We start from the raw sequence: 12,822 nt of genomic DNA on the forward strand, positions 1-12,822 counted from the left end.
TCTTATCTCCTAATCTCGTTAATAAACCTAGATACTAAAAATTGTGCTTAACTTTTAGCTACCCGAATGCAACCACTGCCCACCCGGACAGTATTACCGGACCAGTCTGGTTTTATACCGGGCAGATCCATGTCCCACAATCTTATGACGTTATTCGCCCCAATGCATTATTTGGCACCACACGTCCTGGCGATCGCGGCCTTGCTTGATGCCACCAAGGCGTTTGACTCCTTGGAGTGGGGCTTCCTTTTCCCGCTGCTCCAAAGGATAGGTCTCAGGCCCATTTTTATCCAACAGATGAGATTACTTTACGCTATGCCTACGGCGTGCTTACGGGTGAACGGCCTGGTCTCCGAGCCCATTGCTGTCACTAGGGATATGAGGCTGGGATGACCCTTATCGCCTCTACTTTTAGTCATCGCCACCGAGCTGCTGACTGCGCGGATCAGACAGCACCACTCACATCGCAGCATTGGGTTCACGATACGGGGCCTGACAATATCATTATATGCAGACGACATCACGCTATACATGACTGACCCTAAAGATAATCTAGCACCCATGACAAGGGAATTGATCCGATATGGGGAACTCTCAGGGGTACGGATAAATGGAGTAAATCTGTTATCATCCCCTTGACGTCCGGCACTCGACCCTTTGAGACAGAGTCCCTGATCACGTGGGCGACAGGGCCAACTCGCTATCTGGGAATATGGATTAGCAACGATCCCAATGAACTATGGTCCGAAAATTATGGCAGAGTGGTTGACTGGATCACGGAGAGGGTACACCACTGGAAAACCTTACCCCTGTCCCTGATAGGACGTGGCTAAAATGATCATTCTGCCCAAGCTGGTGTACCTCTTTGTTAACATCCCCATTCCTTTAACAGCCCACTTCTTTAAAACATTACACTCCCTGATGATCGAACTAGTATGGGCGGAGCGACAACCTAGAATAACATGAGGTACTCACCCTGCCACAATCCCAGGGAGGCCTGGTCGCACCTGACTTTGCGCTGTAAGCCTACAGCGCACAGGCGCACTTCCTGCCATTCCGCTTACCTGCACTGTAAAAAAAGATATCTCACACGCTGGTTTAGCGTGGTAACACTCGCTATTACTGGAAGCGCCATCTTGGGTGTGGGAGCCTGACATTTTGCCATCCTCAGACGCCATCTTGGGAGGCGTCCTAGCTGCTGGGGAACATCTACACCGACCTATTTAAGTCGGTAAATGCAAGCGCGCAGCGCGCGCGCGCAGCGGGCGCACCGGTGGCGCGCCAGAGGCAAGCCCGTCTGCGCCCGTCCGCGCCCCGGATGCTCCCAGCGCTAGCCACGCTGCCCGTTTAGAAGGCCACCAAGGGCGGTTGACATATGGCAGAGAACAACTACTGCGGTTGAATATATCCGAAGGCTACAACCTCCAGACAATGTGTGCTAAGGTAATAACGGGAACTACCCTCACCTGCGGGCTGATAAATAGCCGTTCGCTTGTTAAGCACTCCTCGGAGATCTTGGGCCTCCTGGAAGACCTGGTGTTAGATGCACTCTTTATAACGGAAACGTGTACCACTGCAGAATCGACTGTAGGAATGAGCAGTGCCTGCCCTAGTGGATATAAAATCATCCACAAACCTCGAATTACAGGTAGAGGAGGTGGAGTGGGATTGATTTTCAAAGAGACTCTAGACTTTATACCCTTTCAGATTGATGAGGTAGGGGGGATAGAAATAATGGGATTCTCATTACAGTCTCCTAGCGGGAGCATACTCACGGGGATGCAATGCTATAGGCCCCCGGGTGCGACCACACATTTCCACCTTCTCGCTGACACTATTATTAACCTAAAACTTGCGCATTCTAATATGATTATACTAGGTGACTTTAACCTCAGAGAAGATGGAGGTCTTTGTGGTCAACTGCGGGACCTTCAGTATACATGCACCAACCTGAATCTCCACCAATTGGTGGTAAATCCAACACATCAGAAGGGGCATATCCTGGACCTGGTATTCGCTAATCCAGCGACAACTAGGATACTGAATATAACACCCTTGAACTGGACAGACCATTCTCTTCTACACCTGAGCATTGTGATGCCTTGTCGGAAGAATAAGTCCAGCCAGCAGTTCTCCTATAGGAAGGATAGAGAATGGGCCAAACTGGCCAAAGTTGACTCCCTAACTACATCCCTTGATGTCAGCTACTTCTCTTCCGCCAAGTCTGTGGATGAAAACTATAGATCATTCACTGGGCATATAACTGAGATCTTAGTTCAAATTATCCCTGTAAAGCTACTAAAGAAGGGGAGAAAAAGGTCAGCACCCTGGTATAACTAGGGGTTGCAACAACTCAGACTTTCCCGAAGGAAAGCAGAGAGGAAATGGAGGAAAAACTATGCCGAGGACGATAAAAAAGATTTGAGACTAATTCAACAACAATACAAAGCTCTAATCTTGAGGTCCAAGGCAGATTTCTATGCCAGCTCAATTACCCAGGCATCAAATGGGACTAAAGCCCTTTTTAGGATTGTCCGGGACCTCTCAACCCCGGATGCATGAATAACAGAGTAGCCCCCTCGCAAGCCCTGTGTAATGAAATTGCCTCCTTTTTCCAGGAAAAAATCGCTAACATAGTCAACACGCTACAGGACAGCACTCAGGATGGTACGGAGGAGATAGGTAGTTCGGGTGATGGAGATCTACCACTGACTGCGACCCTTGACAGCTTTCAAACTCTATCTCAAGTGGCCTTTGACAGCCTGGTACAAAGTGTGTCCTCTGGCTCCCCTTTAGATCCTTTCCCTCACAAAATATGGAAATCATATGGTCGTAATACCTTTCCATGGTTGTGGCTGATCTGTAACCAGTCCTTGGAGGCTGGATCTGTGCCGGATTGTTGGAAACTAGCAGTGGTGACCCCACTGAATAAGAAACCGAATCTGGACCCCTTGATACCAGCTAACTTTAGGCCTATCTCGCTTTTACCATATCCGGCGAAAATCCTTGAAAAAACAGTGAGCAAGACATTGTCCTGCTTTCCGGAGGAGAACCACCTGCTTGACAGTGACCAGTTTGGCTTTCGTCCTGGCCATGGAACTGAGACGGCTCTGACTACCATGCTGGACAACCTTCGAATGCGTGCCGACAATGGGAACGCCATGATTTTAGTGCTTCTCGACATGTCGGCCGCGTTCGACACGGTGAGCCACCCAGTTCTAGTGGAGAGACTAAAGCTGATAGGTGTTAAAGGCAGGGCGCTGCAATGGCTTCAAACCTACCTAGAAGGTAGACAGCAGGTAGTCACCTTGACACTTTTCTCCTCCAGCAGGTCTCCAGTTGTGCACGGGGTGCCGCAGGGATCTGCGATTAGTCCCATTCTTTTTAACATCTATTTGCGGCCCCTGTTCCCTCTAATTAAATCTTTTGGAGTCAGCCTGGTGAATTATGCTGATGACACGCAGCTGGCCTTCTCCTTAGAAGGGGATGACGCATTGTCGATGGATTTATTCCAGCAATGTATGCAGCAGACCACGGACTGGCTCAGAAGGAACTCTTTACAGTTCAATAGTGGAAAAACTAAGGTGGTCTTCTGCTCGCCATCCAGGATACCTAAACATCTTCCCTCTGAGTTCAGACTTACTCCAGAGGAAGAACCTCTGATTCCGGTCAGCAAGGTACGCAATCTCGGGGTGATTATTGATGATGACCTCCAGATGGTATCCCAGGCTAATAAGACCGCTAACGTTTGCTTTGCCCTTCTACATCTGCTACGCAGCATTCTACCCTTACTTCCACAGCTGGTCTATTGGTAGTCCCGAGATTTAAACGCTCCAGGGTGGGCGGAAGGGCTTTCAGCATAGTGGTTTCTGGCATGTGGAATAAACTTCCTCCGAATCTAAGGCAGTGCAATTCCCTGCTCGAATTTCGCAAGGGGCTTAAAACCTGGCTGTATCCCAAAGTCTAAACCTGCGCCCTTCCCTTGATTCTCCCACTGTCCCCTGGTATGTTTCTCCAGTCTAAAGCGCCAGGATGCCCGTAGGGCGACAGTTGCGCTATATAAGTTTCACATCAATCAATCAATCAATCTACACTACTGGGTACACCCTTTCAGCCGCATGTGGCCGTTGAAACGGACTAAGCAGCACTGACGCCTCTTGCAACCGCCATATTTCACACATATAATAGACCGCGCGATGAAGTGAACACTGTGGAAGCGCTGCGATGGGCGTGGACAGGGCTATGCAAGAGAGCAAAACTGGACATGCTCTACACTCCCTCTATGCAATTGGCACACCACCCACAGATACCCCCACAGGGTGACCGTAGAGCAAGGGAAAGGGTGACACAGCTTAAGCTACATACGGGCAGGGACCTATTCTCCGCAGATACTTTCCTGACACTACAACAAATGTGTAGACATGTGCTCCCCCCCCCCCCCAGTCGCGGACATGCTACTTTATTATCAGCTGTGTTCCTCCTGCAGAGCCAATTTGATACTTTCCCGAACCCCCCCTCTACATTATCAGCATTAGAAAATGTACTCGCAATTGCCCACGGCTGCAAGCTAATCGCTCGTATATATAACACCATGCAACGAGAATCCCCAATTCTCATCCTGGGGGCTAGAGAGACGTTGGCGGCGGATATGGGGGTGGACATCTCAGACAACCAGTGGAAGTTAATCTGCGGGCAGTTACGGCTCTTGCCCTTAAACTACCGACTGAGATTAATTCATTTCAAGTACATTCACCGTCTTAATCGGACCCCGGTGCAACTGCACCGCATGGCACTGTGCCCTGATGATCGCTGTTGGAGATGTGGGGACACACAGGCTACTTTCTTACACGTGGCGTGGCAATGTCACCCGGTAGCTAACTTCTGGTAACGTACACTGCAACATATACATGACCTAACTGGGCACGAGCTGGCCTGCACGCCACTGGCGGCGTTGCTGGGCGACTGCACCTCTGTTCCACCCAAAAGAAAGAAATTAACGGTTATGCCTTTGATTATGGCTAATCGCCAGGTGGCCCTTCATTGGAGGGCGATTTCTCGCCGACCTCTAGGAATTGGATCACCAGTGTAACACACTGTAAGACACAATTGGAGACGTATTGGGAACTGATGCCAGCACGGTCCCGCCCTCGGGATATCTGGGAGCCGTTTGTAAACTGGCTGAATACAGTAAACCCAGATGACCTTTAACATGCCTAAAGATTAATAATGATCTACTGCCACTAGGGGCCCCGGTCTCACCGCCCCTAACTATTGCACAGGCCAGACATACGAAAAACCTACGATAGCCAATGTAACAATACTGTCGTATACTGCTGTTGTTTCTAACCGTTATATGCTGTATAAGAAAATGGAGGACTTACCTGCAATGTCTTGGTGACGTCGAGCGATACCTGTGATTGATGTCTTTATAAATGCCAATAAAAACAAATTACAAAAAAATAACTCATTATACCCCATAGATCCCATTAACCAAGAGACTAAAGTATAGTCCTGGTGTCGTATGCAAAATAAAGAGAATGCAACATGGCAACTGGTTGTAGGAACACAGGTGGAACATTCTTAGCTTTAGTTTCCATGAGACGTGTGTGGTTTTAAGGGTTACTTTTCAAACCAGCGTTATTGTCCAGCAAAGGAACACGGACCCACACTCAGTTCGCGCAGCGGGGTGAATACCCTTCGCCACATTACTTAAACACCTGTGTCCTGATAAATGTCATCTCCCAGCCTAGACTGGGTCCGATATAGATACATTATTAAAGACAAATGTGTGTCATGGATCTGCCAAGCCATGTTCTCCAATCCGCATGGCTTTTCCTAAACCGTGCTTTGAATGTTGCATCACTTCCTGGTTCCATCACTGTTTCCGATCTCTTCCATGCATCTCCTGCCAGGTCCCGGTGGAGCACACCTCCATTCTTCTGCAACTGTGCTTCCAAGAACCACAAACCAGACCAGGGCTTGGGAGGCGCACTCGGAGGTGACTATCCGCTGATTAAACCTCACCAGGGTTATTCGATTTGGAAGCCTCCTGAGCTCAAGACTTCAGACTCTACTGGGTGTAGGAGACAAAATAGTCTAAAGAAACATATAGATTTATAGATGGGTGACAGTGAATTATGGGGAGGTTTTCACCTAGGGGCTTTGAGTGACATGAAATAGGCAACGAGAGCAAGGCTCAAGTTGTCCATGATGTCACTCAGCACCCAGAGTTGAAAAACATCCCGTAATAACATTTTTATTCACCTATAAACTTATGTTTTGTATGGCCCCCAAGATCAGTTTCCCATTCTTTCAACTGTTAGGTAGAGGCAGACCAGTAATGGGAAGCCATACATAACATAGCCTCTCCTCCTGGTCTCAAAATGTAAAAAAAGAATACCTGAGCTCCTTCCACCCACCCCACCACTCTTTGTGCCCTCGTCGCCAGCGCTGCTTTGATACACTCGCGGAGAACCCACCCAGAAAGCCTGGAATTCCTTATTGATGTTCATCAATGGGCAACAACTTTTGTTAACAACTGTTCCAGAATCACCGCAGTGAGTTTCTGGATTCTAATCCTATTATACTTTCATAGCCGTACATAACTTAGAGAATTATAAGTGAGTAACAGTGATCTACGGGGATGTTTTTCATCGAGCGGTTCAGAGTGACATCAAATCGATAACGAGAATGAAGCTCGAGATGTGTATGATGTCACTCTGATCCTCAAGGCACGTTCACTCTAAAATTCTGGCAGCCACACCAACGCGACACTCCAGTGAACCCGACTCTTTGTGCTACAGTGACCGCAAGGGATGACTTGCATTGCGAGACCTGCTCTTCACTATACAGCATCAACAGCTAGCGATGGCTGCCAATAAGAATCTTCAGCAATGACCATCCGCGAGGTCTTAAAGGATCTTCACTCGACAGCAATAATGATCCCCTATGCCCACCCTGCTCTTCGTGCCACAGCGGCGACCATCCACGACGCTCTCCCTGCTCCTCGCGGTCCCCTTCACCGCAAATCAAACTCTTCCACTGGACTTCTGAAAGTAACTCTTTCAGCGGCACGAACCTGGTCACTGTATCCAGCCCATGCTCTGTCATGGTCAGACAGATGTAGTGACTTTCATCCGGTCTCGCACGACCAGACTATCACGAGCGGCGCTTTGTGCTTCAGGCGCCAGACTTGCGTTGATTGCTTGAAATTGCATATTTCTGGTTCTTCTGATTGGAATTTTGTTGTTTTGCTCTCAAGTTACTCATTAAATATAACTCCAGTTTTCTAAATTAGTGTGAGATTTTTCTTGTGTTGTTTTTACTTTATTAGTGTTTGGAGTACTGCATACAAACTTTACACATAGCCTCAAAGTTAAGCCTGACTGCTCTGTGCCAAGCTACCAGAGGGTTGAGCACAAGTTAATTTGGGGTTTGCTTGTGACTTCACCCTGCAGGAGTTGCAGTTACTGCTCGAGAAGGGCTTCACCACCTCAACCAGTCACCCAGTTTCCTACAATTCCCATTTGATCTCTCCACAATGAAAATGAAAATAGGGTGGGTGGAGAGGCGAGGCTGAGCCATCTTTGGACACTTTTACGTAAAGGTTAAGGCTGCATCATTTAAACCCAGGTTCTACACAAGTCCTGCTTGAGAGGCAGAGATGTGACACCAATGACTTTAGAGACCACAATCCCATCACCAGCACAGTAGGGGCAGCGTCTGAGGAGTTCAAAGCGATGAGGAACTCAATCGTTTCTTCTGTCGTCCGCAGATACAGCATCCTTCTCCTCAAGCCAGATCTACCTCCCACCAGAGAAAGGTAAGGATTCCGTGCATTCGATAGAAAATCATACGTCCCGAAGATGTGCGCGATGAAGAGCATTGATAGCATGTTAGGCCACGCTTGTGGTTGGACACCCGTGAGATTGTCATGGCCTTGCTATGAGATGCCGCCTGCGGGTTTTCTTGTTGTTATGGTGCATGCCATGCATGAAGTTCATTCATACAACTTTTAACCCCAACACCAAAGTGTGAAAACCCCCAGCAGCTTTCATCGACCACTGATCGCTTGGCTTCCCTGCACTCATTGGCTTCTCTCAGCTTAGAATATTCCTGCAGCGAGAGGCGTCTCCACCATGGTCCTGTCACTGACGTCCTGTTGTCTCTTTTTCTTCCTCAGCTGTTTGGAGATACTGAAGAGGACAGACCTGCAGGGGTGGAAATGCGGGTAATCTTTGGGAAACTGGTCCATGACGTGGTCTCCCAGGCCAGTGACTGTTTGGATAGATGGAGTTGGAGGAATTCAGTAGCACAGATGTGCTGTGATAGAGATGGGGCCTATAAGGCAAAGAGAAACTGGAGGAAAAGAAACACAAACAGACCCAGAGATGAGACTTACCTCTTTAATGAACACTACATCACAATGCATTAACTGTCTATAGCCCATGTCCCCTCCTGTTACTTGCTGACTTTCTGCTTGCCTTTGAGCATGCACAGAGCTCCTCTGCCCTAAAGACTAGGTTTTCCCTCTAGAAATACCAGATACATACATGCATAAAAACACATGAGATTAAATTGTGGTTTGTAGTCACACAATCTGGGGTTTTGTGCACAGTCATTTTGTCTTTGATATTCACAATTTTACCCATGAGCATTATCAGATTTCTAAAAATGTGGGTGCAGTTTAGACAGCTTCCGGGACCCCTTTCCAATCCTAAATGCCGATGGTTCACTTTACCCATCATGTACAAACCACTTCTCCTCAGAAACAATCAGAAGTCTCAGTCTTGGGGGTTAAATGTTTCTCACCAAGAAGCCTGCCTATCCCGGGCTTCTTCAGGTCCTCTCTGCCATCAACCAAACCTCAGCCAGAGCCCCCTTACCACTTCACACACTTGTCATTGGCTGAAGTCTGCTCCCATATTTCCTCGCCCTGCTGCATATCTGAGACTGAGCCTGACCCTACTAACCCCTTTGTATAACATGAGTTACCCTGTTTCCTGAAATGGATGACGCCATCTATCCCCGGACCACAGAACCCTAACTTTATGTGCAGATATGCTACCTCCCCCCATAGTAAGACTCCGATTGATGGACAAAATGCTTAAGTGTCGCACTACAGGCTCACAGTCTTGGGGGCACAAAGGAGGGACACACATCAGCAACATGAACTTTTCCGTCTGGAGCAGTTGGGTCTTTGTGGCCTCTTTCTCAATCACAACCAAGGGGGAGGGGGTGTATAAGCACGGAAGCTGTGATGAGTTTCTTAACTCAGGCCATTGTACAGGCAACAGGGTTGGAAACTAGCACACTTTGAGGGAAAGGATTAAAGAGGGATAAATGATGTGTGGGGCAGCAAACAAGACTCCCACGTGCAGGGTATGGTCTAGAAACCCCAAGACTCCAAACAGGATCTCATGGTGGATAATCAGAACACCATGCATATGCCATAATCTGTGTGAAAAGGGAAGGTTGGTTCCCCCACAGAACGGGTGTTAACAGCTCTCTGCCCCTCCTCTTCCCTTGCAGAAAATGTCGCCTCTTCTTCAAGTATTGGCACCAGGAGCAGCTGGCGCGACACCATCTGCGCCTAGAGGACGCTGCTGTTGTCATCCAAAAGTGTGAGTAACGCCTATCACTTTACGCCTCCAGCACTCTTCTGAACTTTACCCCTGTATCCGAGGAGATGTGAGTAGACCACAGACTGCCCCTGTCTACCAGACCCTAAACCTGCTTTGTCTTGGGTTTCATCCCCAGTGTGCGCACTTCCTCTCTGTTGCAGAGTTGTGGGAGCGCCTCATTGTGGTATTTTTGTCTTACAGCACTGGCCATATATCAAGCAAGCAATTCTGATCCTGCATGGCAGGAGGGAACAACCTCCCCCCTCAATCCTCTGACCCCACAACAGTTATACATAATTCACCCCCTCTTACATCCCTTCTCCTCAGCCACCATCTCTTTCAGTAGTAACTGCATTCTGTTCACCGTGCCTTCCCTTTACCATGTCTCCTCTGTCTTCTTGCTATTAATCTCTGATTTTGGGGGTTGGTTTAAGGGGTTGGGGTTGTCCCCATGGGGCATGGCCTGGCAATGGAGATGGAGATTTTCGATTGGCTCTGCCCGCCAGTACCTAAAATGGGGGACAACTTACAAAGCATGAGAGAATGACCTTCCAATTTTGCAAAGGGGCATCTGGATTCCTAACTATAGTACTTCCTCGGACCCTGATTCTAAGTGACTGTTAAATGTCATTCTACTAACAGCGCCTTAATGACACCTAAACAACCAGAATACTGCCGGAGACTGGTACCAAGAGGCAAGATCAATCACTGTAGGAGAGACAATGAGTGAAAACTGGTACCAAGAGGCAAGGCAGCACTATCTGAGGAATGAGAAAGAGGATCTCACTGCAGGAGAATGATGGAAGAGGTGTTGAGGTGGAGCAGGGACCAATCACTGTAGGAGGGACAATGAGTGGAGACTGGAGAGAGAGAAGGACCAGGAATGAGGCTCAAGGTTGACCCAGTGTGGTACAGGGGCAGCACTGAGGTGCGGACAGTGACACCCGAGAAGCATCGTCAGGGCATATTGTGGTCAAACCCGATGGAAGGCAGCTGAGTGGCCTACATGGTGGTTCCCATGGGATGCTGATCATTGTGCATACTTCGCAGATATGAGTCCTAGATCAGGCGGGATGCTTGGGTAAGCGACCATTGATGGAGCAGGACTGAGCATTGAGTCCTGAGCCTACATCCATTTGCATTTGTGGGGTGTCCTTGTCACTTGACGCAACCAGATCTCATCGATGCTGAATCGCATGGCAGCTGAGCAGCTACACAGGCCACAGACTCCTGTTACATCATGGGAACCCGACTATCCCTAGAACCTCGAGCCGTATTTATGTAAATATACCTTTAAGACTATGAAACCGGCCCTGGACTACTTCTGATCTACTCTGTCCCATGTACGCTAATGTTGTCGCTATATATTCCCCATGACCGGCATACTCATTTTTGGGATAGCTGCGCACTGGACCACTTATGTACCATGTAATTCCATCTACTTTCGATGTGCATACATTTGTTTTGTTGATTGTCGATGTTTATTTGATTCGCTCTCTATACATGCATTCTTGACATGGTTTGCCATGCAATGCTAGGTTTTCGAATCAACCTTTATTGCTTGTTTTTGGATATTGCCTTTCATTGTGCCTCTCTCCATCTATTTGCGCACTCACTTTTGATCTAATTCTGCTAAATGACTATCATTTCTTTTGATATGTCTTTCGTGACTGGTCTGTATTACTTGGCCTACTTGCTATATGATGCATACGATGCACTATAACTGACCCGTACTCTATGTGCAGTGTCGACTAACTGACCCGTACTCTACGTGCAGTGTCGACTAACTGACCCGTACTCTACGTGCAATGTCGACTAATTGACCCTTACTCTACGTGCAATGTCGACTAACTGACCCTTACTCTACGTGCAATCTCGACTAACTGACCCTTACTCTACGTGCAATCTCGACTAACTGACCCTTACTCTACGTGCAATCTCGACTAACTGACCCTTACTCTACGTGCAATGTCGACTAACTGACCCTTACTCTACGTGCAATGTCGACTAACTGACCCTTACTCTACGTGCAGTGTCGACTAACTGACCCTTACTCTACGTGCAATGTCGGCTAACTGACCCTTACTCTACGTGCAATGTCGACTAACTGACCCTTACTCTACGTGCAATGTCGACTAACTGACCCTTACTCTACATGCAATGTCGACTAACTGACCCTTACTCTACGTGCAATGTCGACTAACTGACCCGTACTCTACGTGCAATGTCGACTAACTGACCCGTACTCTACGTGCAATGTCGACTAACTGACCCGTACTCTACGTGCAATGTCGACTAACTGACCCGTACTCTACGTGCAATGTCGACTAACTGACCCGTACTCTACGTGCAATGTCGACTAACTGACCCGTACTCTACGTGCAATGTCGACTAACTGACCCGTACTCTACGTGCAATGTCGACTAACTGACCCGTACTCTACGTGCAATGTCGATTAACTGACCCGTACTCTGTGTTCTTTAGATTCATATTTCATATACCTTTTTCTCCACATGTAATGCGATGTATATTAACTTACTCTTTGTTTATTTTATTTGGTTTTCCTTGTATATATGCCCTTTATATGTGTCTTTCCATCACTATTGTCACATTTTCCTGGGTCGGCACTATTTGTGATGCTCCTGACACCTGTGTTTGCACTCTAGCAGGCATACTTCGCACGCGCTGCGCATTCGGATTTGCTACACCTACCGAACACTGACTTTCTCATGTTACCCATATGATCCACCCAAATACTCACCTATCTCCGGTCAACCCCTTTTTTCTGGTACCCTTACTCTACCTATGTTTCCCTCGCATTGTCCATCTCCCACCACACTTTCTCTCTTCTCTCCCTTTCCTCTTTCCCTCCTTGCCCCTCACCAATTCGCCTGCTCCATCTTCCTTCCCCTCTTCTGCCCTTATCTGCTTTTCTGTCCTCTGTTGAATTCTCCATTCCCCCTGCACTTAAATGCCCTGCAAATCCTATGCACATCCTACACGTTGGGTTAGACTCACTCACCTACCACATACCCTGTACGTTGTTTCAATGCCTTTTTGCACTTTGGTCTGTACTACGATACTTGTTCCACCATGTATAGCCCTGAGGAAGTTCCAGACCAGATGGCCGCTGTAAAGGGGCGAAACACGTGTTTGCTATAAAATGCTCTTACCTTGCGATAAAACACGAAAAGATTAA

At 47.9% G+C, this 12,822-nt stretch overlaps 1 protein-coding gene across 1 annotated transcript in view; it reads left to right on the forward strand.

The window, feature by feature from the left end:
• Positions 1-12,822, forward strand: part of LOC146863614 (myosin-IIIb-like) — a 547,606-nt gene that overhangs the window by 411,522 nt on the left and 123,262 nt on the right. The window contains exons 20-22 of the mRNA XM_085627644.1: positions 7,775-7,822; positions 8,183-8,230; positions 9,532-9,623. Coding sequence (XP_085483770.1) covers positions 7,775-7,822; positions 8,183-8,230; positions 9,532-9,623 — 188 coding nt within the window. The remainder of the gene's footprint in view (positions 1-7,774; positions 7,823-8,182; positions 8,231-9,531; positions 9,624-12,822) is intronic.

This window comes from Triturus cristatus, chromosome 2_1 (assembly GCF_964204655.1).
Source record: "Triturus cristatus chromosome 2_1, aTriCri1.1, whole genome shotgun sequence".
Classification (NCBI taxonomy): Eukaryota; Metazoa; Chordata; class Amphibia; order Caudata; family Salamandridae; genus Triturus; species Triturus cristatus.